At 39.5% G+C, this 27162-nt stretch overlaps 1 protein-coding gene across 1 annotated transcript; it reads right to left on the bottom strand.

The window, feature by feature from the left end:
- Positions 1–773: 773 nt before the first annotated feature.
- lypla2 (lysophospholipase 2) lies at positions 774–27099 on the bottom strand. The gene is made up of 10 exons (XM_050034911.1): positions 27050–27099; positions 16592–16684; positions 14405–14436; positions 12335–12400; positions 11426–11473; positions 11214–11284; positions 9379–9452; positions 8315–8416; positions 7683–7853; positions 774–4129 (listed from the first exon to the last, which is right to left on the bottom strand). The coding sequence occupies exons 2-10, from the start codon at positions 16667–16669 to the stop codon at positions 4079–4081; spliced, it is 693 nt and encodes a 230-aa protein (XP_049890868.1). The 5' UTR covers positions 16670–16684; positions 27050–27099; the 3' UTR covers positions 774–4078.
- Between the last annotated feature and the right edge of the window lie 63 nt (positions 27100–27162).

Here is a 27162-nt window from a genome sequence, read left to right as displayed (position 1 = left end):
ATACAACTTTTTGTTTTTCCTGTATATATTTATTTCTCAATTGAAATTAACTGAATCCACTGATAGTATGTTAAGTTGATTTCACACATTTTTGGGGCATAGATATACAGATATATTTACACTATAACAATAATATTCAGTTACATATATTCATTTAACTACATGTTCTTGTTTGATAGTATTTGCTGTTGTTTTTTCCAGAAACTGGTATATTATTATTTAATGTTAATTGCTCATTGCAGATTGACATTTCTTTAGCGTGTATGAATGGGGACCAATGTTATGTTTTAGCTCCCTCTAATGGTTATGTGCTAGATCTCATGTGCTGGGCAAGACACCACCTTCAACTTGTATTTAATTCAGACTAATTGTTTTTCAGACCCTGCTCAAAAGTCGTTGGTCTGAAAGTTTGCCTGTGCTTCAAGAATAGATTTATATTATTTAACCTAAAAACATAGTGCCTTAAATTATGATTATATCCTAACACAAATTTATTTGTATTTCCCTGGTTTGCATTTTTTCCACTATTAGTCTTTTGTGCAGAGACTTGTTTTGGATGCAAAACTTTATGATTTGAGACTGTATTAGTGATTTATGAAACAATGACTTGACCCAGGGCTTGACAATATTAATCAAATCACTGATTACACTTTTTCCCCATCAAAGGACACTTCTGGTACTCGCTTAATTGTGGATTGTATAAATATGTTTGCATAATAATCCACATTAACTCATCTTCTAATATGGAAAATGAAAGATGCTCAACTCAGATGGACTTTTTTTTGTCATTTATTCCGCATACAGGTGTTTTGGAAAAAAAAAATAAGTGGGGAGACCACCAAGTCTCGCCTGAACATGTTTTCTTAATGCTCATCATTATAAACAGACACAAAAAAGGATGAGATGACAACAGTGACAAAGCACAAGGAAACATAAATGATAACCAAAAAAACATATGTAAAAAGCTTAAAACAGGAAAACACAGGAGATGGAGCGATGTCATGACAAGGAGAAATGTTGGAATAATTTTTAAAAAATGGTGGATGGAAAATAAAAACCAAACTAAATAAAGAAAAACGAACAGAATGCAGGGCTGCATCAGTGATTCAGAGGGATAGGAAAACAAGAAGACTGGAGGAGGTTAGAGAGACATTCATTGATTTGTCAACAACAATCAAAACAGATGTCTTTCCTCCTTCTAAAGCAAGATTGAAAACAACAATATAGAACAAGTAATCACGAGGAGAGCAAAATTAACATTCACAAAGGAAAATGCAGAACACCTGATATATATTTTTAAGCACACACGACTCCTCAGAGTTACACTCCTATGTTCAATTATCACACGTTGTTCAAGATTAATGTTTTTTTTAGTTTGTAAAATCACCCTTCAGTTACGTTGGAACAGCTTCTTGCCAAAGCCCTCCCAGTGTATAGCCATATTTTTTAAGAAGTGAACCATAATAGCATTGGGTTTAACTTTAAATCTGACCTTTTATGTTCTATTAGTGGGTTACAGTAAGTTGCCAAAGGAGGGAGTAATGAAGTGAATATTTTCTTACATTTTCTTGGGAGTAAATGGTTGACAGTTTAAAACTGCTTTGGTGTCTTGGAAGAAGATGTGGAGAAAGCAAATTTTCCCAGAGTTCAAAACAAACATGATTGAAAAATCGACTGGGAGTCATGGAGAGGAGGCTGTTAATGGGGAGGTGGATGCTGGAACAGCAACACTTGAATAGGGAAAATGTTTGAAGAGGAAAAGTCGGTGGAAGGAACAGTGAAGCGACTCATGGTGTGCAGTCTGTGCGGGCCTGCAACCATTATTTCATGCAACTCATATCTCTCAGTCATTCACCATTAGGTATACAGTCTTATTTAAAAAAAAAAAAAAAATTAATTTAACAAAGAATCACAAGGCAGAAAAAAACATGCAGGTGTGGAAGTTTTGAAATAAACAGCACAGGATGGCAAAAGCATCGATTGATTAGTTTTATTTTATTTCAATTTAATTTTCTTCAAATAATTCATGATATTTTATCACATTAATTTAAAAAAAAAAAAAAAAGAAATTAAGAAATATATGTGAGGCCCTCGTGGATGTTGGTGCTTTAATGAAAAGACAGATTAGCTATACAAGACCTGGACAGGCTGCAGTGTACAAGTCATGGGGTGGCAGGCAGTGGGATGAGTGGGTTGGTAGGAAACCAGCTGCACCAGCTCTAAAACCAGAACATGAGTCAGACTCTGTTGGGCTCCGACACTGAACTGAAGCTGCTGTCAGACTGAATTGGCAAAATTTGCTTGTGTGGTGTAGCAAAAAATCAGGGGGGGTCAGGAAATAGCATGGTAAGGGCTTTACCCATATACTGTATAAAATAATGGACGTGCATTCTTTCTAATGGTTAGCAAGGGGCAACTTGAAAATGATCCTGCTTACCTGAGTCCCTCAAAAACAGTGTTCCAAGAACTACATCATTCCTAGATCTTGCAGTTGAACACAGTAAAAAAGGGGGTTCTTAAAATTCTGGAAAAATTCCCATGGTCTGAAAACACCTATTATGTTTTTTTTTTTTTGTTTGTTTGTTTGTTTAATTATAGTCCCATTTAGAGTAGCCAACTTGTGATTGCCCTCTGGCTCTGGTCAGATCGACCCCTCACTCCTCAACAGCTCCAGCCTCTCGTCCAAATATGGTCACTTCTGGCTCCAAAAAAACCAAGATTGTGACAGCCAAAATGCCTAATTCGAGTATGGATGTATAAAGAGAACTGGAGGCGGGGTCCCGTTCATTCCTCTGAAAGTTGCTCAGTAGCGCATGGAGTCAAAAAAGTTCAACTGCCACATATAAAACTACCTGGACGATCGGCACTGCTTCCGTAGTACTTCCAGCTACTTCCAGTTTAGCCCTCTGGTAACTTGAATTGGGACAAAATGATTCAATTACGCAGCTCTTATCGACTTTCCAAATGTTGTCAGACCGAACGGATCAAATTCTGATAGTGAAACGAGTCATTTCAGGTTGTTTTTTTTTAAGCTCAATATTCACTGATTTACAGACTTCTCCTTTGCCATGTAAGTCTATGAGAAAACGTCTTTTTGGGCCCAACAGCATCACGTGACGAATGTACTTACATTGTTTGGCCACTATGGAAATTGGCTCACAGCCTGGTGCACTTCTGGGGGCCAAAACGGTAGCCTACAAACCAATGGGTGACGTCACCGTGGCTACGTCCACTTCTTTTATACAGTCTATGGTTTTATCAGACTTTGTTAGTGTCTTAGCACACACTAAAGTGTCCCCTCTTCTCTGCTGCAAGTATTTATTAATGGGAGACTACAAACAACCAATATTTTCTGTCAAATTGGCTTGGCATCAGAGAGCCCCAAGAGTTCAAGTGTAAAAGTTCAATCAGATTAAACCAAAAGAGGTCAATTTGCAACAAGCAGCAAACATGTCTCGCCACGCAGAAAAGACTGGAAAGTGATGTCCAGTCTGATAGCGCTTGGGTTTGGTCACTGACAGTATTAGGCAGGTGTTAACCTGCTTATCCAACGAAATCTTATGGTCGGTTTTCCACTAAACGCCTTACAAACTGGCACAGCGATGAAAGAGGGAAAGGTGTGGCAGTGGAAGCAATGGAGGATGTGACAGCTGGAGGATAGGATGAGGCAAAACAAGGTAAAAGAGGAGAAAAACTAAAGTGGGGAGGAGGTGACAGAAAGAAGCTGTTAAAATAAAACCAAAGGGAATGTATTGTGTGAGTCAGTGTTTCTCCCTCCGAAAGGCTAAGACTTGTGAGTGTGAGCACTTAATGATGTTATAATCAAATCAGTGTTTGACAGATCTGTTTTCAGTACGAGTGTTGTTGGATTTAATTGCATGGAGAAGCATGTGTTTTGTTTAGCAGTGTGGATCAAATCATGATTGTTATGTCTGTCTGTGTGTGTTTGCATGCGTGTGTTTGTCATGTTGCCGATGTGTGTGGAAGAGGGGTGCTCATGGCTGTTTCCTGTGGGAGAATGGCAGATCGGGGGTGAGAGGTCAGTGTCTCAGGGGGTCACAGTGGGGATGAGATGAGGTCAGATTCGGGGCAAATACTTCTCGATAAATTCCTTTACAGCTGCCATCTCCTGCAAGAGAACAAAGTAGATATTGATAAAGTTGACAAATGATTCTGTTGTCTCATCCCTACTGAAAAGTAAAACGTTATTGAGCTACTGACTGTTTGGAGGGCTGCACAGTTATGGGCAAAATGATAGTGATGATATTTCTGATCAGCATTGAGATCAGGATTATTTATCGCAATCATTCATTGATTCCGGACACTTACAGGTACAATGTGAAGGATTTAGGGGGATATATTGGCAGAAATGGAATTTAATATGATACGTTTGTTTTCTTTAGTGTATGTTTTTGTTACCTTAGAATGAGCCGTTTATATCTACATAGGGGCGGGTCCATGAATAGGGATGGGTACCGCACCCCGGTATTGAACGAGCCCCAGGGCTACATTCTTCAAGACCGCAGTATTGATAAGCTCTAACCTTAACGGTTCTGCTACTGGTACTGGAGCAGTCGCGTTTATTTTATTTTTTTTTACAAGATAAACGTTATTTTGCACATTTATCTCACCAACTCTGTCAATTATCCGTCATTGTATCACAATTTTTGCTATTCTCCCTGAAGACGAGAGATCTGTCTCGCTCACCCTGGCTGCCTGCTGTGTGTGAGTGGAGAGCAGGGGGGCAGGGCTGTTGTTCCAGTGACACACACACACACACACACACACACACACATACATACACACACACATACACACACACACACACATACATACACACACACATACACACACACACACACACACACACACACACACCCCCCCCACGGTGTTACAGTACCTGAGGACAGGAGCTGTGGTGGAGCCCTGGGAAGGTTTTGAAGGTGACCATCTGAGGGTCGACTATGGTTCTGAGACAGCGCATACACCAACTCAAGCTTGTAGCCTACCTTTTGATAGATAACGATGGCGGAGAGAGCCAAACGGTCAAAAGTGTGGCTTTACATTACAAGAGTTGATGCAGACGCAGCGCATTGTCACAAGTGTGACAAATGTTTTGTGTGTAAGGGCGGCAACACTAGTAATTTGTCAAAACACCTTGCGAAAGTGCATCATATTCAGACAGAAAGATGTACAGTGTTTGACTGCCCTAGCACAGCTAGTTCATCTACGTCCAGTCCAGGTTTGTAACATTATGCTAGCAGCCAACACGTGGAGTTAATAACCATTAGCTATTTTGCTACCCTATTTACTAAATAGGGTTTCAGATTTGGGATTTTATTTGTGTATTTTTTAGATACTTCTGAATACATGAATATAACCATAATTATAGCCTGGGCTGGGTGCGTGGGATTTCCCCCCCTCTGGTCTAGCCTTAGTGATTAATGTTACGTCACCATATAAAATACCTAGAATACCTAACATACCTAGAATACCTAATATTTTTACTTGTAGGCTACTAATATTTTTACTTGTAGGCTAGATTTGTTTATATATGCTACAGTGATTTGTTTTCCACAGAGCTGTACGGTGCGAGCATTTTACTGCATTTGCTGCAAGTAAAAGAAATCATTCAGGAGCATGCTGTGCGAGTACAGATTTCAACCAGCAGCAGAATCCGCATGCTGTGCGAGTACAGATTTCAACCAGCAGCAGAATCCTGTCGGTTGTGGGTTGAATGACAGACATAGACAGGAATACGTATTCCTGTCAAATACGGCGGCCATAGTGCTCTGCGGCGCAAGATAATGGCTTACAGGCAACGGAGAAGCCGGGCTCGAGGTCCAATATCTTCCTCTTTGTTTGTGTCATGACTGTCCAGAAGTACCTGAACAGCCGAGCTGTGGCGGCACACAGGTATGTGACGTGTCAGAGGAGAAACGAGCCGTTCACATTTCTCTCTTTGTGGCAGGACAAACCTCACCGCACTTTAGGGACTGTTCTTTACTTATGGAGGGACTGTTCTTTACTTGTCAGGGGAGGAGGGTGGCTGGTTGATTTTTATTTTATTTATTTATTTTATTTTGATCCCCCCTATGTTAATCACTTATTGATGCTGTTTTTGAAGTATGAATAAGTCAATAAGTAATTTATTCCATTGAAATATCATTGATGTATTATAGAAAAGTGATTTATCTTTTTATAAATGACAAAAGGCACATCTGCCTAATTTTTGCCGTGGTATCGTGATACTACTCAGAACCGTGATACTTTCACTGGTATCGTACCATGGGTCCCAATTTTGGTACTGTGACAACACTATTATTTTATGTATTTTACATTTCAAGTTGTAAAAAGTAAAATGTTTTGTTAAAAAAACTATTTTGTTGCATAATGAGAATTGAGAAAATAAAGCAATTTATGTTCTTAATTTGTTTTTTTCTTCCTCAAAAAGTATCGATAAGAGTACCGTTAAAATACCAGATCGATAAGAGTAGTAGTACCGTTAAAATCTTAACAATACCCAACCCTATCCATGAACCACCCTTAAAGTTACACACTGGACATTCAAATAATCAGAACAGTGCCAATGTTGTGCTACATTCCTACTAATGAACAAATTTTTGCATCAAAACAAGACTGGTCCTTTCTCACAGTGCATCTCCTAGATGCAAAATATAAAGAAAACTGAACACAAAATACAGGCAAACTCAAATAAATATGCTATTACACCATGTAACCAATGAAAACTAGGGATGTTCCTAACCACAAATTACCGCTGTTAAGGATGTCTGAGTTGCTGCTGGACAAGAACGGGGATTCAGTGAGGTAATGTTATTATTCTTGGCCTTCATGCATTCACCTTTCTGCAGATTGTGGTGCTTTATCGGGTGGTTGAACAGGTCAGTTGTCTTGCTTTATCACGCACAGCACAGTCACAAGTCTAATGCACTATTTGCATATGATGTGTCTCTCCTACATTCGCAATACTTTCAAATACCAGGTGATAAAGTTGATTCTCGTTTTACCGGTTTGCAGTCGCAACATTCAGGAACGTTTTTCACAGGTTGCCGCTGCTGCAGGGTGCATGCATAGCCTCATAACAGCTCTTGAAAAGTGCAGGCTGCTGTTAGTTTAGGAGGCAACTGGTTTGATATGCAGAGCAGTTTTCTATGAGCGCCTTTTAAATGTAAATATCACAGCCGATTGTGTTCATTTAATTGTGGGATGCCAACATTGTGATTATTATTTGACTAATTGTGCAGCCCTGAATGTTTGTCTCCAAAAGTATGGGGGTTAACTTTGTTTTGAGGACAGACTGTAGTAAGATAAGGGTTAGACAATCTAGAGTTAGAGAATATTTCAGGTTTCTGGAGATGAGAGTCCACTTTATTTTCTGTATGGACAATGTTAGGTGACTGGCAGGTGGAGCACTATCAGGGAATATAGGGACATGAGTCTGTTCTGACTGAATAATCAGAAACTGATTTGAAAATATTGTTAGAAAATATCGGGTTCAAATGTGTCCTGGTTCAAGCAGTACCTGAGGTTTACACTTTGTAGACACCTGATACAGTTTTGCCAACAGAAAGAAAAACCCTTAAATGTCAAAATGAACACACACACACACACACACACACACACACACACACACACACACACACCCCATGGTGGTACAGTACCTGAGGACAGGAGCTGTGGTGGAGCCCTGGGAAGGTTTTGAAGGTGACCATCTGAGGGTCGACTATGGTTCTGAGTTTATCTGCCGTCAGACAACCATATTGTATCGGGATCATGCCATCCACCTCACCGTGGCACTGCAGGATTGGGATGTACTTGTTGCCACTTGACGCCTGTGGGACAGATGCAACACAGACTTCAGACACAGACACATCAAATTGACATCAATGAACTAGCTGCAACGAAGGCCGACAGTTGCGTCACCTCACTTTCCTGTGTCTTGGCCACAAAAATGCATTTGAACACACTGCAAAGACTACAGCCAAGCATAGCATGCAGCAAAGATCTGTGATCAGCATTTTTGCATGGGGCCAGGGTCAGGCCTGATATTTTGGATCTGATCAGAGCCCTATGGCCAACCAACATGTAAGTTCTGCACCTGTGTGAGAGGAAATAACTATTGCCGACTATGGCCAATGCTGAGGGGCAGACCACAAAAATGAGGGCCACAGACGCTCACTGACAGCCTGACATTGACAGATGGCTGACTGTCCTCGGTGCGTTAGGGCCTTTGGAATTGAATGGAGGAAGCAGGAGAATCAGCGAACTTCACCCCAGTAAAACTGCGACTTACCGTTGGGAAACTCTTGTGAAGTGGTAGCCAGCAACTGAGGGCCATGACGCCAGCCAACTGGTGCTGGCAGGTCAAGGCGGTATACAAGGACAAGGCCCCACCCTGAGGAGGATTGGAGGAAGTAGACCAAGAGAAGTTTATTAAATGCATAAATTTACATTTCCTACACAGAGTTACAGATATTAAGACATTAGTCTTGTTGAATACAGTGAAAACCGCTTATACTGATCACACCTGTCGGGTCAAACTGGTTACTCTAAGTGGATGAATTTCTTTTCTTTTTCTTTATTTCTCATGCAGATTACCTTATCTTTGACATCTATATATTTATTACATGGATATAAAGGAATAAAACAGACAGCTTCATGACTGACTGAATTTTATGGGTTGTTTCAAAACACAGTACAGCTGTTTCTTTATGTGGGCATTACGAGACTGAGCATTATAAATCCACTTGATTAGGGCGGCTTCAAACACAGGTACTCTCCCTGTGTGCACTTGTTTTCTGTTTCCATCACTTGAAGAGTAGACTCCGTTTTTATTGAGAGAAAATGATTCTTTCTCCTGTCATGAATTCAATAAGCATGCAACACCGACCTCAGGTAGCCAGCTGGAAACCAACGGTTGCCTGGGTCCAGACCTTGGAATTCACCCACTCTACTCATTTGGAGTTGACTGATTTGACTGGCATCATGACATGAAACAGTGGTTTCTTCGTTAAAATAAAAACCGACCAGTAAGTGCAGCAGGGGGACTTCAGTGGGACAAACAGCAATGTAAAGCTGTTGTCAAGCGGTGCCAGAACTAATGAGAGGTAGTAACGACAATGGCAAGTGCTACTGACAAGCTAAACGCTGGTATCCAGGCTGTTCTAAATCCACGTTTTCTGTATCTCCCAAAATTGTAGATTTTCTTATTACTTTGCCCCGCTCCCCTCTTAAAACAATAGTGAAAAAAGTTTGCATAGGAAGCTTTTTGATTCATATAAGCGACTGATCACTGTAACCGTGATCACTACAAGCAGTTTCCACTGTATAACAAAACGCTAAGATATGAAGTCCTACCTGAGAGAAGCCACCGAGCATTATGCGATGTGGGGGGATCCCATTTTTGACCTCATGCTCGATTATGGCCTTGACTAAAGGAGAGCAAGGACAAACATGATGGTTATTGTATCAAAGAGAGAACATATTAGGATAACATATAATTGTAAACAAACCCTTCCCTGTCACTTTTCTTTTGCTGGACAGCAGCATGCTAAGCCTCATAAACACAAAACTGTCCATGAGTGAGAGAGGGATGTTACACCATTGATCGGCGTGAGCGAAGACATAAGTGATGGAGTTTTCCCATCAGCCGTTGCTCTTTTAAAATGAATTGGCGTTGAAAGAGCCTTGGTCACTGACAGTCCCATATTACTGTATTCCTCATTTTCTGTAACCAGTGTAGCATTAAAGCAAAGTGGAATTAGCAAGCTAGCTAGCTAACTAGCCAGCTGCTACATGAGTAAAATGTAAGAACTTAATGCTTCATCCATCACTTGTCACAGTGTAGGAAGCATAATGCCATTATCGGATGAGTGACAACTTTGCTCAGCTCATTTTCTAGAACCACTGTGATGTTAGCATAAAAGCACGGTGGAAAAAGCAAGCTATAACAGAAAGGCATTAAATTTATTCAAACTTTGTTGACCATTATGTGTTACAACGCAAGCATCGCCACTGTTATGAGCAGAAAGTGAAAAAAGACACCGGTTAAAATTAATATTACGTGTTAAAATGCCAAATGGATGCCACCACAATGAAAAAAATTCTCCTTTTGATGATTGGCCAAGATAAGTTGTTTTACAAACTATCATTATCAGTGGAATTTGGCCACCTTTTACATGGGGACGTACATCAAGGACTGGAGCTGAAGAGGGGGGAGGGTTGTGTTAAATGATCAGTGGGTACAGCTCCAGAGAAAGCAGTGCCCCTCTTCTGTGTCCAAGTATACCATTCTTCATTTTAACATGTATTTACATTTATTTTTGGGCTGGATTGCAACAACAGGGCCAGCACTGTGACCACAGATTTACATAGAGAACTGGATACAGTGTCGGAGGCAGGCCCCATCCATTCCTGTGAGAGGTGCTCAGTGGCACATAAAGCCAGAAAAGCTAAATTTCTGCTGTATAAAATTACTCAAAACCTTTTACATTGTGGGACCCACAGAGCAAGTGCTCTTCAGACTTCAGCTGGCTAAACGGCTTCCTTCTGTTTTAGCCCTCCGCTAACTTGAATGGCAGTAAAAGTGATTTTTATGTGCAGCTCTCCTAGACTTTTGAAATGTTATTGGACCAAATTCTAGTACTGAAACGAGTAATTTTGCAGGGGTTTTAATGCTCCAAAAAATTATCCACTAATTTACAGATGTCTTTTTCATAGAGTAGGTATATGGGGAAAAAAAGTCTTTTTGGGCCCATTGACATCTCATGACGGACCTGAAAGTTGTAATTTCAAGGTTTCCATAGTGTCAAATTGGCTTCAAAGTCCAGTGCTGTTCCTGGGAGCTTGGCTGTTACACTGAAAGTCTTACTTACTTTTTAAAATTAATAGTCCTCATTTCAAAATATAAGTCCTACAGCATTTCAGACATGGTCCAGGTTTGATCTAGTCTTGTTTTACTCTGTACTTTAAAGAGTTGTTGTGCTCTCTGACCACTGGGAGGAGCCTCAGGCCTTCAACACATTTCTGGCTGTTAGGAGGTCAATCTTGAAAACTAGACGCCTGCCTGAAACAGTCTCAAAGCAAAAATGTTTATAGGTGTTCTGAAAGGTAATGATGGGATGAAAAGCTGTGCATCATAGAGAGGTAACAATCATGTAAATATCATGTTTCACACTTTCAGGTCAACTCACTGTTTTCTGCTGCCTTCTTGATTCCACCTTCATCCTCCTGGCAGTCGGGGCTGAGACCCATGAGGTCAAACCTGAGCACATGCGGAGGCGAGCATTTAGGGAAATCAATAAATACAACTGCAGTATTGTCAATGCCAGTATGGGAGCCTATTGTGATTGCCAGGGAAACAATAGCAGCCAGTGTTGAGTCTGTTTTCATCACGCCAACTCACCACGCGGGCATCATCGCCTTCATGTTGAGAGTGACGGGGATCGGGGGTCTGCAGGGAGGACAAAGAGGGGGAGGCAAATGAAAACATGACAAGCAGTGTAGGAGATCACCAGCAGATAAATGTTGGTGTATTAATTTATTTTGATTATAGATAAAGTATTGATTTGAAGCTGCTTTTACATTCTGATGTGCAAATTGGCTGTAAAAAAAAAAAGAGCCAAAACCTGTTTATTTGTTCTCAGATTAGAAACTGCTCATTATTTGAGAGGGGAGCGGGATGTGCAAAATGGAGGAGGCAGGTCAAATATTTTTTTACACACTGGGAGGGACTTATGTTTTTTTTTATTTTGGCTTAAGGAAAAAACAAACAACTTTACATTGTTGTATTTTGTATTTATTTTTAATATTCTTTGAACTCCAAAACTTGCCGATGAGTGTCAAAGGCATATTTACTTAAACTTATCACAGCCAGTAGCTGTAAAAACTGAAATTATGGTCAGATTATCAAAATTCTAACGGTCCTTGAACACATCATGCTTCTATCAGGACACATAACCAAATCTAAACTTAAAGGAACAGTGTGGAGGATTTAAGAGGATTTAGTGACACCTAGGTGAGGACTGCAAATTGCAACCAGCTGAAACTTCTCCAGGTCAGGATTCCTTGTCCTGTGTGCTCACCTTATTTCTGATCCAGACATTCAGGACATTTCTACCAAGAGAAATAATAAAGAAACCGAGCCACACCGCAGCCAACCCCCCTTCTCTGATAAATAAAGAGCAGCCTCTTCCTTCACACCCCGTAACCACACAAAAAAGGGAAAGATGTTACTTTTCCTCCCTGCCGACAACTGACAGTCTTGGAGGAATAAAATATGACAGAAGGAATCAGAGAGGAAAAAATGACTTACGCGTGGGGGCAGATGAACTTGACGTGAGGCAGCTGGATCCCTGTCAAAGACTCTGCCCACCCATGCCTGACAGAAAACACAAAGAAAGAAACTCTTGGTTTCTCAACCAGCTTAAGCAAAATGACAAATATGCAGCACATCAAATCCCAAATGTATTACAACTTAGCACAACGTACAATACAGAGAGTGCCACCACATGTGGCCTATAAATAAAAAACACTTTACATGTACTTGAGGTACAATCAGGCACTTAAGAGAAAAACACCCACCAAAGGGAATATTTATAATCTCCACTGACACAATTTAACATCACATTGAAGGCATCATCTGACATGAAGTGCTGATTCAAGGGCTTTCTAAATTAGTCATTCACAATGTTATGAGTGGTGTATTTATGAAATTAAACTACATGAATGAGGGCATCAATTAACCTCATTTACGCTTAGCACCACTTCATGTATCTCTGGCAGTTCGAACAGCAATCGTATACTAAAAAAGAGACACAGCCAAATGTAAATCTTACAGGACTGTAGTCAGGATCTCAGAAACACTGAGGTCTTAAGTCTCAATGCACAAACTTACACATCTAAGAAGATTCTGACTAGACACAAAAAACAATACTGCGTAAGATGTATTAAAATAAGTATTCAGGAATAACAAAACTACAAACATTCTGTTTTACGTTTCAAGTCATACTCCACTCAAAAAAGAAGTTTGCTTATTGTCCCTCCACTGTGATGTTTGTGCTTCACTGTGCAGAGTGATTTTATGTGCAGACTTTGGTGTTTAAAGGCTGTTTTCACATTGATCTGCTGACAGAGAAAAGTTTCCCTGTGCTCAAGTTAACAAAAATTGCCTGAAATTGTTTTTTCAATCCCTTACTTTGAGAAAAAAAAAATTTCATATAACTTTTTTTTATTTAGTGAAAAAAGCTAAAAACTTTCAAATATTAAAATGCTGCTATCTCTCTTTCAATTTATTTTCTATATACTGTAGAGTCTGTTGTTGGTTTGAGGTGGGATTTTTCTGTTTTGTATTTTTGTTGTTGTTTTTGATGTAAAAGAGTGTGTATATGTTTGTTACATTTTAAAAAAAATGCATTGAGATGTTGTCTAAACACATGCACAAGAACTTTGCCTGAATAAAAAGAATATGTCTCAAATTGGCCATTTTTATTATTTAAATACAAAACAAAATAAGCAACATTTCAGTCTCTAGTGTATAATAATATTGGTAATGTTGCATTATCTGAAGCAGAAAACTAATTTACAATGAAGACACCCAAATTATGTAGAAAGTACAGGTTTACCTATTCTCTGATATTACTCACATATACGTTAAATCATGACAAATAATTAATACACAAACAGAAAGACAGGCCCATTAAATCGTTCACTCGATGCTGCACTACAGACATTTAAAGGGCGGATCCATTATTATCATGATCATTTTCACTATTATTTTCAGGTTTTTTTAATATCATTTGGTAGCTTTCCAGTAGTGTTCCTGATGTCTTAAAATCAGAATATTAAAATTTTGGTCTAAGTATTTGTATTTTACCACATATATTGCACATCTGTCCATCCTGGAAGAGGTACACCTCCTCAGTTGCTCTTCCTGAGGTTTCTACCATTTTTTGTCCATTAAAGGGTTTTTTGGGGAGTTTTTGAGGGTCCAAGGACGGAGGGGTGTCTGGTTCTCCACACTGGGACCATGCTGACAGCATCTACTGCAGATAATACACTGACTATGGATCTATATATGTGTTTACACAGTACAAATGCAGCATTATATTGAATCTCTATGTATCTTCGCCTGATTAAATAAAGGTTCAGTTGCACCATTTTCCACCTCCAAGCTCAACTCTTCCAAGCTAATACTTTTCTCATTCTCCATTCTTACACTGTACATGAGCAGTGTGTGTAGGGAGTGAGGGACGGGTGGGGGGATAGGGTCAATGCTGTTAGCTGCATCACTGTTTTTTGATAACAGCTGACTGTGAGTTTCCCTGTGAAAAACATGGAGAAGAACACAGATGGACACGCTCTTTAAGATTTAAACATCACTCACCCTGAGTCCCCCAGCCCATGAAGGAAGATAACCTGCAGCACAGATAAAAAGAACAGCAGTTAGGACTCTCTCTTCAGATCAGAATTTATGAATATACACACTATACTGCAAATGCAGAGAAAAAGACATTTAGAAGTTCCTGATAGGAATTGATCACATTGGACACATTATCTGCTGGAGGGAAGAACCAACAATAAACCTGCTTTGACCTTGGAGAGAATTTATCACATTACATCCATCTTGTTGTACTCCATGTACGACAGCTAAGTGTGCGCACTTGTTCCAAAACAGGGAATATAACAGGTGCCAGTCTTCAATTCTTGCCAAGATAAGCTCTAACTGCCAGTTTCCACACACGCTGCTCCCCGCAGAGAAACCATGAAAGGGAATAACAACAGTTTAGAAAGCTGGCAATTCTCTGCTCGTTGGCTGGAAATCAGACACTCAGCTGTCTTCACAGAGATCAAAGCCCTTTCCTTCCATGTAGGGTTTGCTAGGAGCTGGGTTCAGTGACAGTCAGCTTTGATCCTGGTGTTTCACAAATCCCTGCACTGTACCTGACAACAGCTTTTTAATTTTTACACTCAGATCCAGCTGAGCATCTACACAATGTGTCAGCTTACTGCACTGTACCTGTAACACGTCCTGCTACAGGTGCAGCTACAGGAGGGCTCCTGATCACAAAGAAATAGTGTTTAGTAGGACTCTTTATTAGGATTTCTTCTATGCTGAACAAGACTGTGTATTACTGCAAGTTTTGGCAAAGGATGAACTTGGTGTTGATGGCTTTTAAAGGCACATTATGTCATTCTTTGACCAAGTAATTCAGGGGTTTATCTGAAAATATGATTCAGGAGTTTGACTTTGTTGACCTTTATTACCCATGGAAATTTATCAAAAACTTAAAAGTCCCTTAAATGTTTTAATACTTAAAGTACTAGTATTTTGTTAAACATGGTTTTCTCACATAACACTTAAAATAACTCTGACAAGGGACTGGAAACAGATCTACTCTTGCTCCCTCATTTAGAAATTTGCTTGCAGTAAGTTTCGTTTTTACTTTCCACTTCCTCTAGCGCTGGCACAAGCTACTAGCGCTTGGTTGACTGATGAAAATGCAGCGCACATCAGAGAGATTCAGCCATACATGTTTACATACATACAGCTTAAGCGTGAAGGGGGAGAGAGAGAGGGAAGGACATGCAGCAAAGGGCCACAGGCTGGAGTCGAACCTGGGCCGCTGCGGCAACAGCACTGTACATGGGGCGCCTGCTCCACCACTAAGCCACCGACGCTCCCAATATAATCAAGTTGATTCATTTTAGGGGACATAAACAGAAGAAAAACACATTTTTGAGTTGAGGGGTACTTTAAAAACGTAGCTGTATTTTAGCTAGTAACTAGGCATTCAGGTGAGATGATCCAAAACAACCCAGAGAGCCCAGATTGATTAACAGATCCATGAGCTCCCCCACAGGCCCGGAGAACTTCTGTTGTATTGAATGGATATGCAGCGTTTCTCTGCGTTTGGTTTCAGGGTTTGTTTATTTTTGACTCTGAATCACATAGCACCTTTTTTCATTTGCGGCATGTTTCCGTTGTTGTATTTGATTTCATATGCGTTATTAAATTGATATCATATATGACGTTGCAGCATGTTTCTTGATGGAAATATTTTGGATCACTGAAGCTCATTTGTCCCATAGACTGTATTGTCACCCATTGGTTTGTGGATCCCATTTTGAAGCTTTAAATTTGGCATTTTGGCCATTGCCATCTTGATCTTTTAGAGCCAGAAGTGACCATATTTGAGTGAGAGGGTGGAGCTGAGTGAGAAGCTGAGGACACTAACAGCAGTCACTCAGAGCTGCCACAACCTTTAATATGCTTGACTTTAGCCTTGATAAAATGTAAAGAGGTGAGTTACATAACTGGCTTCTGAAGTTTAAGCCTGTTTAAGGAACTGCAGTTTTTGGCACTTCAATGCTGGTTTCATTTTCAGCCTCAGGAGTTGCTGCTTGGTTTGCCCTTGTCTGCCACCATACCTTTAATATCAAGCACTACAGAGCAGTGACTGTCTGATATAGTTTTAATGGAGCAAGAGGTCTGGAGAGGAAGTCAAACTCCCTGTTACCATATGAAACATCAGCATCTTCAAACACTACAGATTATGTGGTTTCCACTCACCGCCGCGGTCTCCCTCTCCTTCCCGGACACCGTCACAGCCTCGGCGAGCAGCGGCACAGACATGTTGTTGCCACACATACACTGTAAGAGGTGCTGGAATCAGAAGAGATGACAGAAAAACCAGCTGAGTGCAGAACACACAGTGTGGAAATACAAGTATGCTGTCTTGTGCATTTAGACCAAACAAAGAGCTTTATTTAACGCATACATTTTGAGCAAACTGCCAAATTTCCACATGATTTTAAGTTTCCAGTGCCTTCATAATAAACACTATTAAACAGTAAGGACTATTTACATGACAGACGACAAATATTTAAAAATCTACTCAAAGGTCAAACTTGACATCTTTTATTCCTGTTGTTGTAAAGAGATTAGTCAAGACTCTTATCTAATGCAGCATCTTATGGATGATAGATGTTTTTAATAATGGATACACAAATAATCTGCCAGTCAGCTTCGATTTTAATGAATCAGCCCTGGGCTCTAGAGTCATTTGATTACATCGTATTGAGAATCAGACTTAATCTGGTTCATAGATCTACAGGACAAGTGAACTCTGCACAAGCTCAATAAAGCAGACAAGAAGATAATGTCCAACTTTTTAAAATTAAAATTCCTTCTTTTACAGTTTCGGTTTGATTTTCTCACTAAATGTTTTCTGACAGCAAAAATGCAGACAGAAAACAGAAATATTTCTTTATAAGTTCATATTGTTCAATATTCATAGTCTCCAATTATCACCCCTCAAGTACATACAGGCTAGCCACTGATTGTAAGAAACTGTTGTTAGTATTTAAAGCTAAAAAGAAAAAAACTGTTTCCACTTCCTGTGCATGTGTTTAGTAAATCAAAAATAATTAAATCTATATTTTGGTTTACAGTAAATAAATATTCTCCTGAAGTGGTACAAGAACTTAACATTAATAAAAAAGTAAGGCAGTAAAGAGAGGCACTTGTTTCAGGAAACATTATTCATCAATTATACTGAATCTGATTTAACGTAAGGTCAGTGAATTAATACGACAGCTGTTTAGGAAGAATATAAATTATTTTTGTTGGAATACCATTAAGGTCACAACAGTTATTTTCATTACTGAATGATGTAATGTGCAGATTATTTTCTTAATTAATCCTTTAGTCTGAGTTTATAAGTGGAGAAAATAGTGCCATTTACAATCTCTCCAAGCCCACAGTGAGGTCTTCAATAAGCGTGTTTTGTCTGACCCTTACCTTAACCTCAATTATAATAATTCAATTAGAGCTAATCCGCAACAGTGTATGTCGGCAGCAAAGAAACCACAGTACAGAAATTATGCCAAATTAGGTTTAATATAATTTAGAAACAGTGTCACCATTAGACAGTATATCCACCAGAGAGCATTAACAAATGTATTTTTAACTGTAAAGTTAAGTTTATAACTTTGGTCACAAGTCTTTAAAAAACAAATCTGAGTGATCTGTATCAAGATTACTGTTTATCTTAAAACATTTTATTATCATTATTAGATTTTTAAACTCACAAATATCCATATCAGTACAATAATCAGACTGTTGATCAACTAATCAATTAATCACTAATCATTGCAGCTGTAAATACCATTATCATGGAATGCATGAACACCAATTTTAATCATAAAAAGGCTATTATTTGCTAAATTTTAATAAATTATGGATGCATGATTTTTGCCCATATCCAATATTTTTCAACTTACATGTGCACACATTTCTTTTCACCTAATTGCAAGTCTCTCTTGTAGTGGAACTAACGTATTATCACACCTACTCTTATTGTGATGGCCCACTAGCAGATGCAGACATAAAATACAATGGTTTTCAAAATGTACATGTTGAGCATGGAAAAATAAGAAAACTGCTTCAGTTTAGGTTACGTGTAAAACATGCCATATTTATTTCAAGTCACATTTTCAAACAAAACTGTTCAACTCATCTGACTTTAACACACTTGGATGATACTCTCCCCGAGACATCCTGATAATAGCCACAACCTGGGAAAATGTGACCTATTTCAACTAATTAAAGTTGCATAATTAAAGCATCATCTCATCAGCCTGTCACATCAGCAGAAATGTTCATTTCTGGCCAGTGCCAATATTTTCATTTTACGGCATTTGATAGGCAGCCCTGATAAAAATGTATACACATGCATGAAAAGCAGGATTCCCTCGAAAGCACAATAACTAAATGTGTTAAATTCTCTTTTCCAGGTGCTGACTGTCACGGTGGATTTGCTAACAATGTGAAAAAGCAAATGACCCTATTAGAGCCAGTGTTTGGTTTGTCTGTTCTGGGCTACTGTAGAAACATGGATGTGCAACATGGTGGACTCCATAGATGAGGACCCGCTCCGTATGTAGATATAAACGGCTCATATCAAGGTGAAGAAAACACAATGATTCTTATTTTCACGTGATTATAAACTAAACATGCTTATATTATATTCCGTTGCTGCCAAAACATCTCCCTAAATCCTACACAGTGGATGTTTAAGTAAAAAAAATGCTTATAACAATTCTTTTCCTCCAAAAGTTCAAATCACCAGGATTTATTCAAACTCAGAAAAAAGTGGAGCCTACTTAAAATAGGTTACAGACACAGGTAATGGGGAGCGTCAAGTACATTTGTATCTGTCATGTAGTTTAGGGGGACTAAACCTTTTTTAAACATAAGCACTGACAATGAACAGCTCACTGTGACAGCTACATCTCCAGCCATTTAGCCTACAGACAGGAACAACAATGCAGAACATACCACTTATACACACACACATGAATAAAGACGCTGCTGCTGCTGAACCTGAAACAGCGGTCATGAGGTATGCGTGTTTGTGTATGTCAGCAACTGACGAGATTCATTAACTAAATGTAACGCACCCCCTCCCCTCTACTGTACTCTGTAAATCGGCTGCAGACGCCGGTCTCTCTGCACAGTGAGTCAGATGTCAATAACAAGCATGAGATCAGGTGGTTGCTTTACAGTAAAGTCAGGCAGCAAAAGCTCCTTAATGCCCTCTAACTTTTATGTTGATGTGGGAAAGAATGAGGCAAGACGGGACGGGCGGGTCAGATGGCGTGCTGCCTGATTGGTAAATAGACAATGAGGAGATGAACAGGGAAATGACTCAACCTCAAAGGTTAATGTGTAAACCTTGAGCTGGATTATACTCCACGGGTGTTGAAATTCCTCAGCTGTTAGGGCCGAGCAGCTACATGCTGCTGAGTTCAGCCTGTGCACTGTGTGTTTCCTCTTTGGCAGGTGACAAATCATCATCTGAAGGTCAAACTCGCAGCTAAAATACGTGGAAGTGGATGGTGAATGTCTGATTTCAGCACCCAAGTGTGGACAAAAGAGGGTTGTTTTTGCCCTGGATACTGACCCTTGATAAATGAGTGATAGTTTAATAAAAACTGGGCAGGGTTAAGCACCAGGAAATAGTCTCTTTCAGTGCTGTACAGATTTCTAGTATCAATCTTCACACACCAAGAAGGAAAATTTCCACGTGTAATGTTACAGTTACTCCAGTGCAAGTTTAGGTTCTTCTATTTTACTTGAGGATTTCCATTTTATGCTATTTCATGCTTCATCTCAGGGGGAATGTTGTATTTATTACTCTACTACATTTATCAAACAGCTACAAATCCTATCAACTTTTTAGATTCAAATTTCAAAATTTAAAGACATATTGGCTTGTAAATAAAAGGTATTGTTAAAGATTAAACTAATTATTCTCAACCTTTTTTACTTGTGTCTTTTTTGGGCCTCTTGCCACATTTCTTTTCTCTAATTTGTCAGGAGTTTCACCAAAGAGTGATTTAACCTTTGAACTTCTCCGATCGTTACATTTTAAGGGGCTTGATGTGAAGCTGACTGCACACAGTTCTCAACATGGAGGTTGGTGAGCTGGCAACTAGCAGCTAAAGGTGCTAACTCCAGAAACAGCACTAAAAACAGCAACTGTGCTGAGAGAGTGAATGCTGTTAAGCAGGGGAAAACCAGAGGGTGGGCGCTACACTTCTGAGCCCCTGCCGTTACGATATCAGTGTTAACCACCACATGAGCACAGTGCAAAGAGGCGGTGATGAGCTAGCCTTTGGGATAAAACCATGCATGATCATACATACATGGCTGGACTGGCTTACCACAACAAACCGCACAGAAGAAGACAACAGCAGATGAAGTGCTCATGTGGGTTGCAGTATCATGGTATCCAGGAAGGTGCTCTTTGGTCAGGAAGTGTAGTACATCTTGAAAAAAACAAAATCCAAGGCAACTCTGGCTGTTGTGGCCATTGTCCTCACTGTAATAATATTGTTAAATCTAAAACCTTTGAAGTTAGAAATAAAACATACTGTATTCATCATTTCATCAATTGTAAAACCACCTTTGTGATTTACAAACTTGAATGTCAGGTATGCCGAATCTTTTACATTGGCCGTACTAAACGCAGGTTACAAGATAGACTTGCAGAACATAAGTATGCAATCAGGAGAGGTAACCTGGACTACCCTATGGCTAAACATTTCAAAGAACATCATGGCAATGACCCCTCCTCTGTGTTGGTGATGGGCATTGACCATATCCCTGAGGCAGATAGAAGAGGGGATAGACAGAAACGTCTCAATCAAAAAGAGGCGGAATGGATTTTCAAATTGAAAGCTACTGTACATCCAGGAATTAATGAGGACCTTGACCTTACTCCATTTTTGTAAATTAATACTTCCTATGTAAAGGTTCCCTGCTTCGTATATCTGTTTGCATATATTTAGTGTCTTTTTTTTCTTCTTATTTTGGTTGTCTCTTTTTTGTGTTTTATGTATATATTCTATTAATTTTCATATGTTACTTCTGCTTCTGAATGCAGTCTATGTATATATATTTTTTTGTTCTCCTTATAGAATTTGACCCTATTGATGGTTTATTGTGATTTTTTTCTATTATATCTGTTATAAATTCTCATTGTTTGCCTACTGGCCCTATAATGCAGGTTTCTAGTTATGAGTGCATTGTGTAAAGGGAGTTTTGCTGACATGCCTGCAGTCTGGCAAATGGAGTGCCGATTGGCTCCACCCATGTCTGAGTAGGGCCTAATTTAGGCCACCTGTGAACCCTGCAGCTTTATGCCCTGATGAAGGCCAGTGAGCATGGCCGAAACATGTTGGTGATTTTAATGTTCATCATGAACTAGCCATTTAATAAAGGCCTTTTAACTCTTGCACCAGAGAAGAGTTGCCTTGGATTTTGTTTTTTTCAAGATAAACCGCAGAGAAGCTTGGATTGCAACAAAGACACAAGCGTCTTTCACACGATATTGGAATGGGGCTACAGAGTTGTCTCAGCCCTGTAGCATCCTCTGTGTAAAAATGGCTACAGAGGTAGTGTGACTTCATTTACTGCTCATGACACCATCACTCCACTATATCTTTACACAGCAAGTAGTTGCTCTGAGTGATGCATATAAAATAACTGAGGATAAAAAGATAAAATAATCCAAGTTTTCTCAAAAAAGAACACGTTTGAGAAAAAAAAAATCTACAGATCTGCAAATCTGTGTAATGCTGGATACACACTACACGATATCAGTCCAATTATAGCCCGACACAGTGTCATACGGTGTCAGCTGGGATTCTGAACGACAATGAGTGTGTCTTACGCGACTATCCATCATTTCATCTCGTGTAGTGTGTCATAGTAGAGTCAAGTCTGGGATGCCTCCGACGTTCCAACAGAAAGTCTAGCATGTTTGATTTTCTTTTTGTGGTTCACGACTGCTCCCATCACAGCCGTCACTTTGACCAATAGGAACACAGTGCGATCTGCTGCAGTAGACAACTGTATGACAACAACACCCCAGCCTTTTTGATATTTCCTTAGGGGCGTTACCACACAGAGTAAAAGAGAAAAAATTATGGTGTGAAACAGCAGAGGCACTTTAGCAACCCAGTGAGTACCGCCATTAGCATCAAGCAAGCAAACAATATCACTTCTTCATAAAGGAGGATATAAAGTAATAAAATTAAAAAGTAGTGGCAGGATTTTTGCTCACCACAACTGCCGAGGCTACCAGCTTTATTTGAAACAGACTGGTGGCACTTTTTACGTTATTACAACAATATTTCGGCTGGCACGTGAACAGACACAATGACTGAAATAATAGTACTATAAAAATAGGACAAAAATAACCCGATGACATCACACATGTCATAAAAGACAACCGGGGATGATTGGTGTGGACCATCCTGTAGTCTGTCATGTCTGATGGCCAAGTCACGGCACGATTTTATGATTCCACAATCGCCTAACATGACATGGTGACTGTTGGAACAGACAAAAATGTTGTGTAGTGTGAAACAAGCAACATATATCAGTAATAGGGCTGCAACAATTGATCAGTTGTCAACTATTAAAATTAATCGCCAACTAATTTGATTAACAATTCATCAGTTTTCATCAAACTTTTTTACGGAAAAAAAGTCTCTGATTCCAGCTCTTTAAATGTGAATAGTTTCTGGTTTCTTTACTCCTCTGTGACAATAAATATAATATTACATTAGACATTTGAAGACAACATCCTGAGCTTTGGGAAACATTCATTGACGTTTTTTTTATTTGACTCTTTTCTGACATTTATAGACCAAACAACTCACTGATTAATCAAGGAAATATCGACGGATTAATCAATAATGACAGTAATCTTTAGTTAGTCCTAATCAATAACAGGGCTGTTTTTCTGCAGAACCGGTACTTTAACTTCTAATACTTTAAATAGATATTGCTAATGATACAAGCATATTAAAACTGCGGTATTGCTATTTTAGCATTCAGTACAAGATGTGATTACTTCTTCCACCAGTGAATGCTTTGACAGGGACAATGTGTAATGTGGTTGCGATGTGCATCACGAGATGTGCATTCACTGTCACCAAATTCTAACTCTGGCAAAAACTCATTACTTTCAATAAATGTAATTTATCTGCACTCTGGCCCCGAGTGGGAGCAGACAGAGCCACATTGATAATATGACTAAAAGCGAACTGGAAAGGAAGAGGAATCAAAGAAAAGGAGATCATAAGAAAGATAAGGAGTGAGAGATGGAGGAGTGTAGGAACATTGGACAATCTGTTCGAATAAGCTCTCTAAACATGGTGGCACATGCAAAGAGGAGATTAATCACACCTTTTTTTCTCTCCACCTTTTATTGTTCAGTAGATTCAAACTGACCCATAACCCGGAGTACCAGCATAAAACAACCATGTGGGTTTTCAATGCTCTAAGAAACAATGGCTCACTCTTTATGCCTCTGAAGGAGGCTGGTGGATAAAAATAGTGTCACGATGTGCACACACATCTTGTCCAATTCAGTTTGGGTCTAAAAAAACAACAACTGAAAACAGGACTTGTTCCACAAATTCAATGTAATCCACAACATGGAGTGTCTGGTTGTGCACTCCTTAAACAACTGAATGGATGCAGCAGCAATCTCATTATTAATGTTTCTGTGATTTTCAACGGCCCTCTGCCAGTAAGCCATGGATGGAAATGCACCAACTATACATTCACTGCCAGAGAAGCCTTCAAAGGGTATTGGTAGAAATGATGCACTTTGTTGACTGGATTTTTGAGATATCGCCAGTCTTCTCTGGATGTCAGTGGCTGTGATTTGGACTGTGACAGTTTTTTTCATTATCTGTTAAATTACGTTTGCAATTAATCAATTGGTCTGAAAAATGCCAGAAATAATGGGCATGAAAAGTGGCAATCAAAAGTTCTTAGAGCCAATGGGGAGCTATTAAAAATGTTTATTTTGTCAGACAATCAGTCTAAAATTAATAAAGACTGAATATAAATGTATTATATAATAGAGAAAGCGGGAAACCTTCACATAAGCTAAACTGGAAGCAGAGAATGTTCTATTTTTACTTGACAAATGGATCAAATAATCAATTTATTATCAAAATGTTTGGCAATTAATTCACTGTTGACTGACTAATCATTTGAGCTCTGAATTGGTTATTCATTTAGGTCATTTATCAAACAAACAAACAACATAAACCCTAAACATTTGCTAGTTACAGCTGCTAAATGTGAGAATATGCTACTTGTGTTGTTGTATTATACTGTACTGTATATTGTATGATTCTAGTTTGAACAGCTGATCTGACACAATGAGCAAACTTAAGACCTCACCATTAGCTCTGGGGACACATTTTACTATTCTCTTTACATTTACTGCATAAAATGATTAAGCAATGAATGAAAACATTGGTTGAGGTTCCAAGCTTGTCACTGGTTTGTCCAGTCTGGAGTTGTTGCATGCCAGTGGCGGTGGTGTAACATAATTAGGTAATAATATTTTGTTTGTTTGATTTCCAGTCAGGCCCAGGCTGCATGTCAGATTAGATTCTACATGCTAGTGACTACTTTCTTTAAGTTATGAAGATGTTTTTCTTCCAAGTGTAATACACTCCATTTTTACATGTTAAGAATAAATAAATGTCACAATTCTCAGAATTCTGACCGCTAACTTTTTTTATTACCAGCATTTACTTGTAATTTTACCTTCAATTTTTAATTACATTTACTATGATAAATTACTTTTGATACTTAAGTAAAGTAAATATTACTCAAGTAATATTCTAATAGGTGACTATAACTTCTTCCTATGTAATTTTCTAGCAAGATATCTGTAATTTTACTCAATATGGTTTCAGGTACTTCATCCACCACTGACCTCCCCCTTTTTGTTGTCTGCTACAGGCAAGAATAATTTTAGACCTTGACAGTTTGGTTTAGGAGATATAGTCAATTTATACAAGTATGGATACTGTCAAATGATGGCGGATAGCATCTTACATTTTGATCATGAGGATATGTTAATTTAGAGTAAATGTTTTCCTGATATTCAAGACTGTGTTGTAGTTAACTGATACTTATTTCACTTTAACAGAACACCAAATATTGTCCCATGAATGAGTAAAAAATAAATTAACAGCAAATGCTGCTGGTTTTACTTTTCTGCAACACAAATCACGAGTCACCATCCTGCGTGACTCCAATTACACACAAGTCAAACACACACACACACAACAAAAAACAGTCGTGCTGCAGTTCGTGTGTGTGTGGACGTCAAACGGCTGAACACACACACCAGGGGTCACTGACCAAATACATAAATCTCTGAGTAGACGACCTAAACTGAGGGCACGCACAAAAGCAAATGTTCTTTTTTTTGTCATATTCATAAAGCCACACGTGCGCCAGATTCTGTTTCACGTATCTCAATCATAGTGGAAACGGGCGCACGTGCACGAGCCTCATTTCTCCTCCCATGGATAGCCATACATGGATGTAGAAACGTGGATGTACACTGATCATTACCAGGGAGATGATGACTCAAATATGAATAAAAATAACTGTGAAATTAAATCACTCATAAGTTTACACATGTGCCCGTGGCTGACATTTAACCATATGATGTGCAGCTCGCAAGTATACACAATCAGTGAAATTATTAATAACCTAAAAACAATGTTACCCATCTCTTATCTTATATTCAATCTCGCCCTTATCATATCACCCGCAGTTATATCAGCAGCGTGCACCTGGTGTAAACTATGCGTAATGTGCGCACATTCTCACCGCAGTTTGTGCGTACGGATCGCCTATACATCTGGCCCCTGGCTGCTGCATACAGACAGTTACGGATGGCTGGCAAACAACAGGATAATATGCGGCACTGAGTGACAGGCATCCCCCTTCCTCCTCCTCTTCCTCCTCCCATACACCATCCACCATCCACCAGCAGCCGCTAGCCCTACTCTCCGCCTGCTCCTGATGGAGGTTAATAGCTCAGCTGCTAGCTAGCTGGTGTAGAAACACACCGCAGTGAAGGGAGCGAATGGAAAACAGTCAAATGTTACATAAATATAGAAAGTGTCGGTGGCTGAAGAAGAGGAAGCGTGTGGTGGGGGTGTCGAAGAGGAAGGAGACAATGAATGGTTGAAGCTTAGCTATGTTATTCGACCCATCATCCTCAGTAGTGATGGCATTCAGCGATGTAAAGCCTCTGCTGCCCCAAAAAGACTCAATAACTACGGCTTTAATCTCTCTCTCTCTCTCTCTCTCTCTCTCTCTCACACACACACACACACACACACACACACACACACACACACACACACACACAATAACCGGGGCTAGTGGTAGTAGAGCTGCTAGCTAACGTCGCGCACACACACACACTGATTGTATTGTCCCTGCCGGTGTCTCTCTTCGTGCCCCTCACGCGACTGTTGGGATTCACACTCAGACCCCTAACACGAGCCGCTTGTCAGAAGACACCTTAAGCAACAAAAGGCTCCACTCACAATCGGTTTGGACTGGGATAAAGTGGTTAAAATTTAAACCCGCGGCCCGCTAGCTAATACAAATGCATGCACTTACCGCTTGCTGTCCCAGTTCACGACGGGAACGGAACTTCCGGTACTGGCAGCACACAAGCAGGGGGCGGGGACAGAGCGTAGAGACGTCATCACATAACAACGCCCAACCGTGGA

The sequence above is a fragment of the Epinephelus moara genome, chromosome 22, assembly GCF_006386435.1.
Source record: "Epinephelus moara isolate mb chromosome 22, YSFRI_EMoa_1.0, whole genome shotgun sequence".
Taxonomy (NCBI): domain Eukaryota; kingdom Metazoa; phylum Chordata; class Actinopteri; order Perciformes; family Serranidae; genus Epinephelus; species Epinephelus moara.
This window is presented reverse-complemented; position numbering and strand designations above follow the sequence as displayed.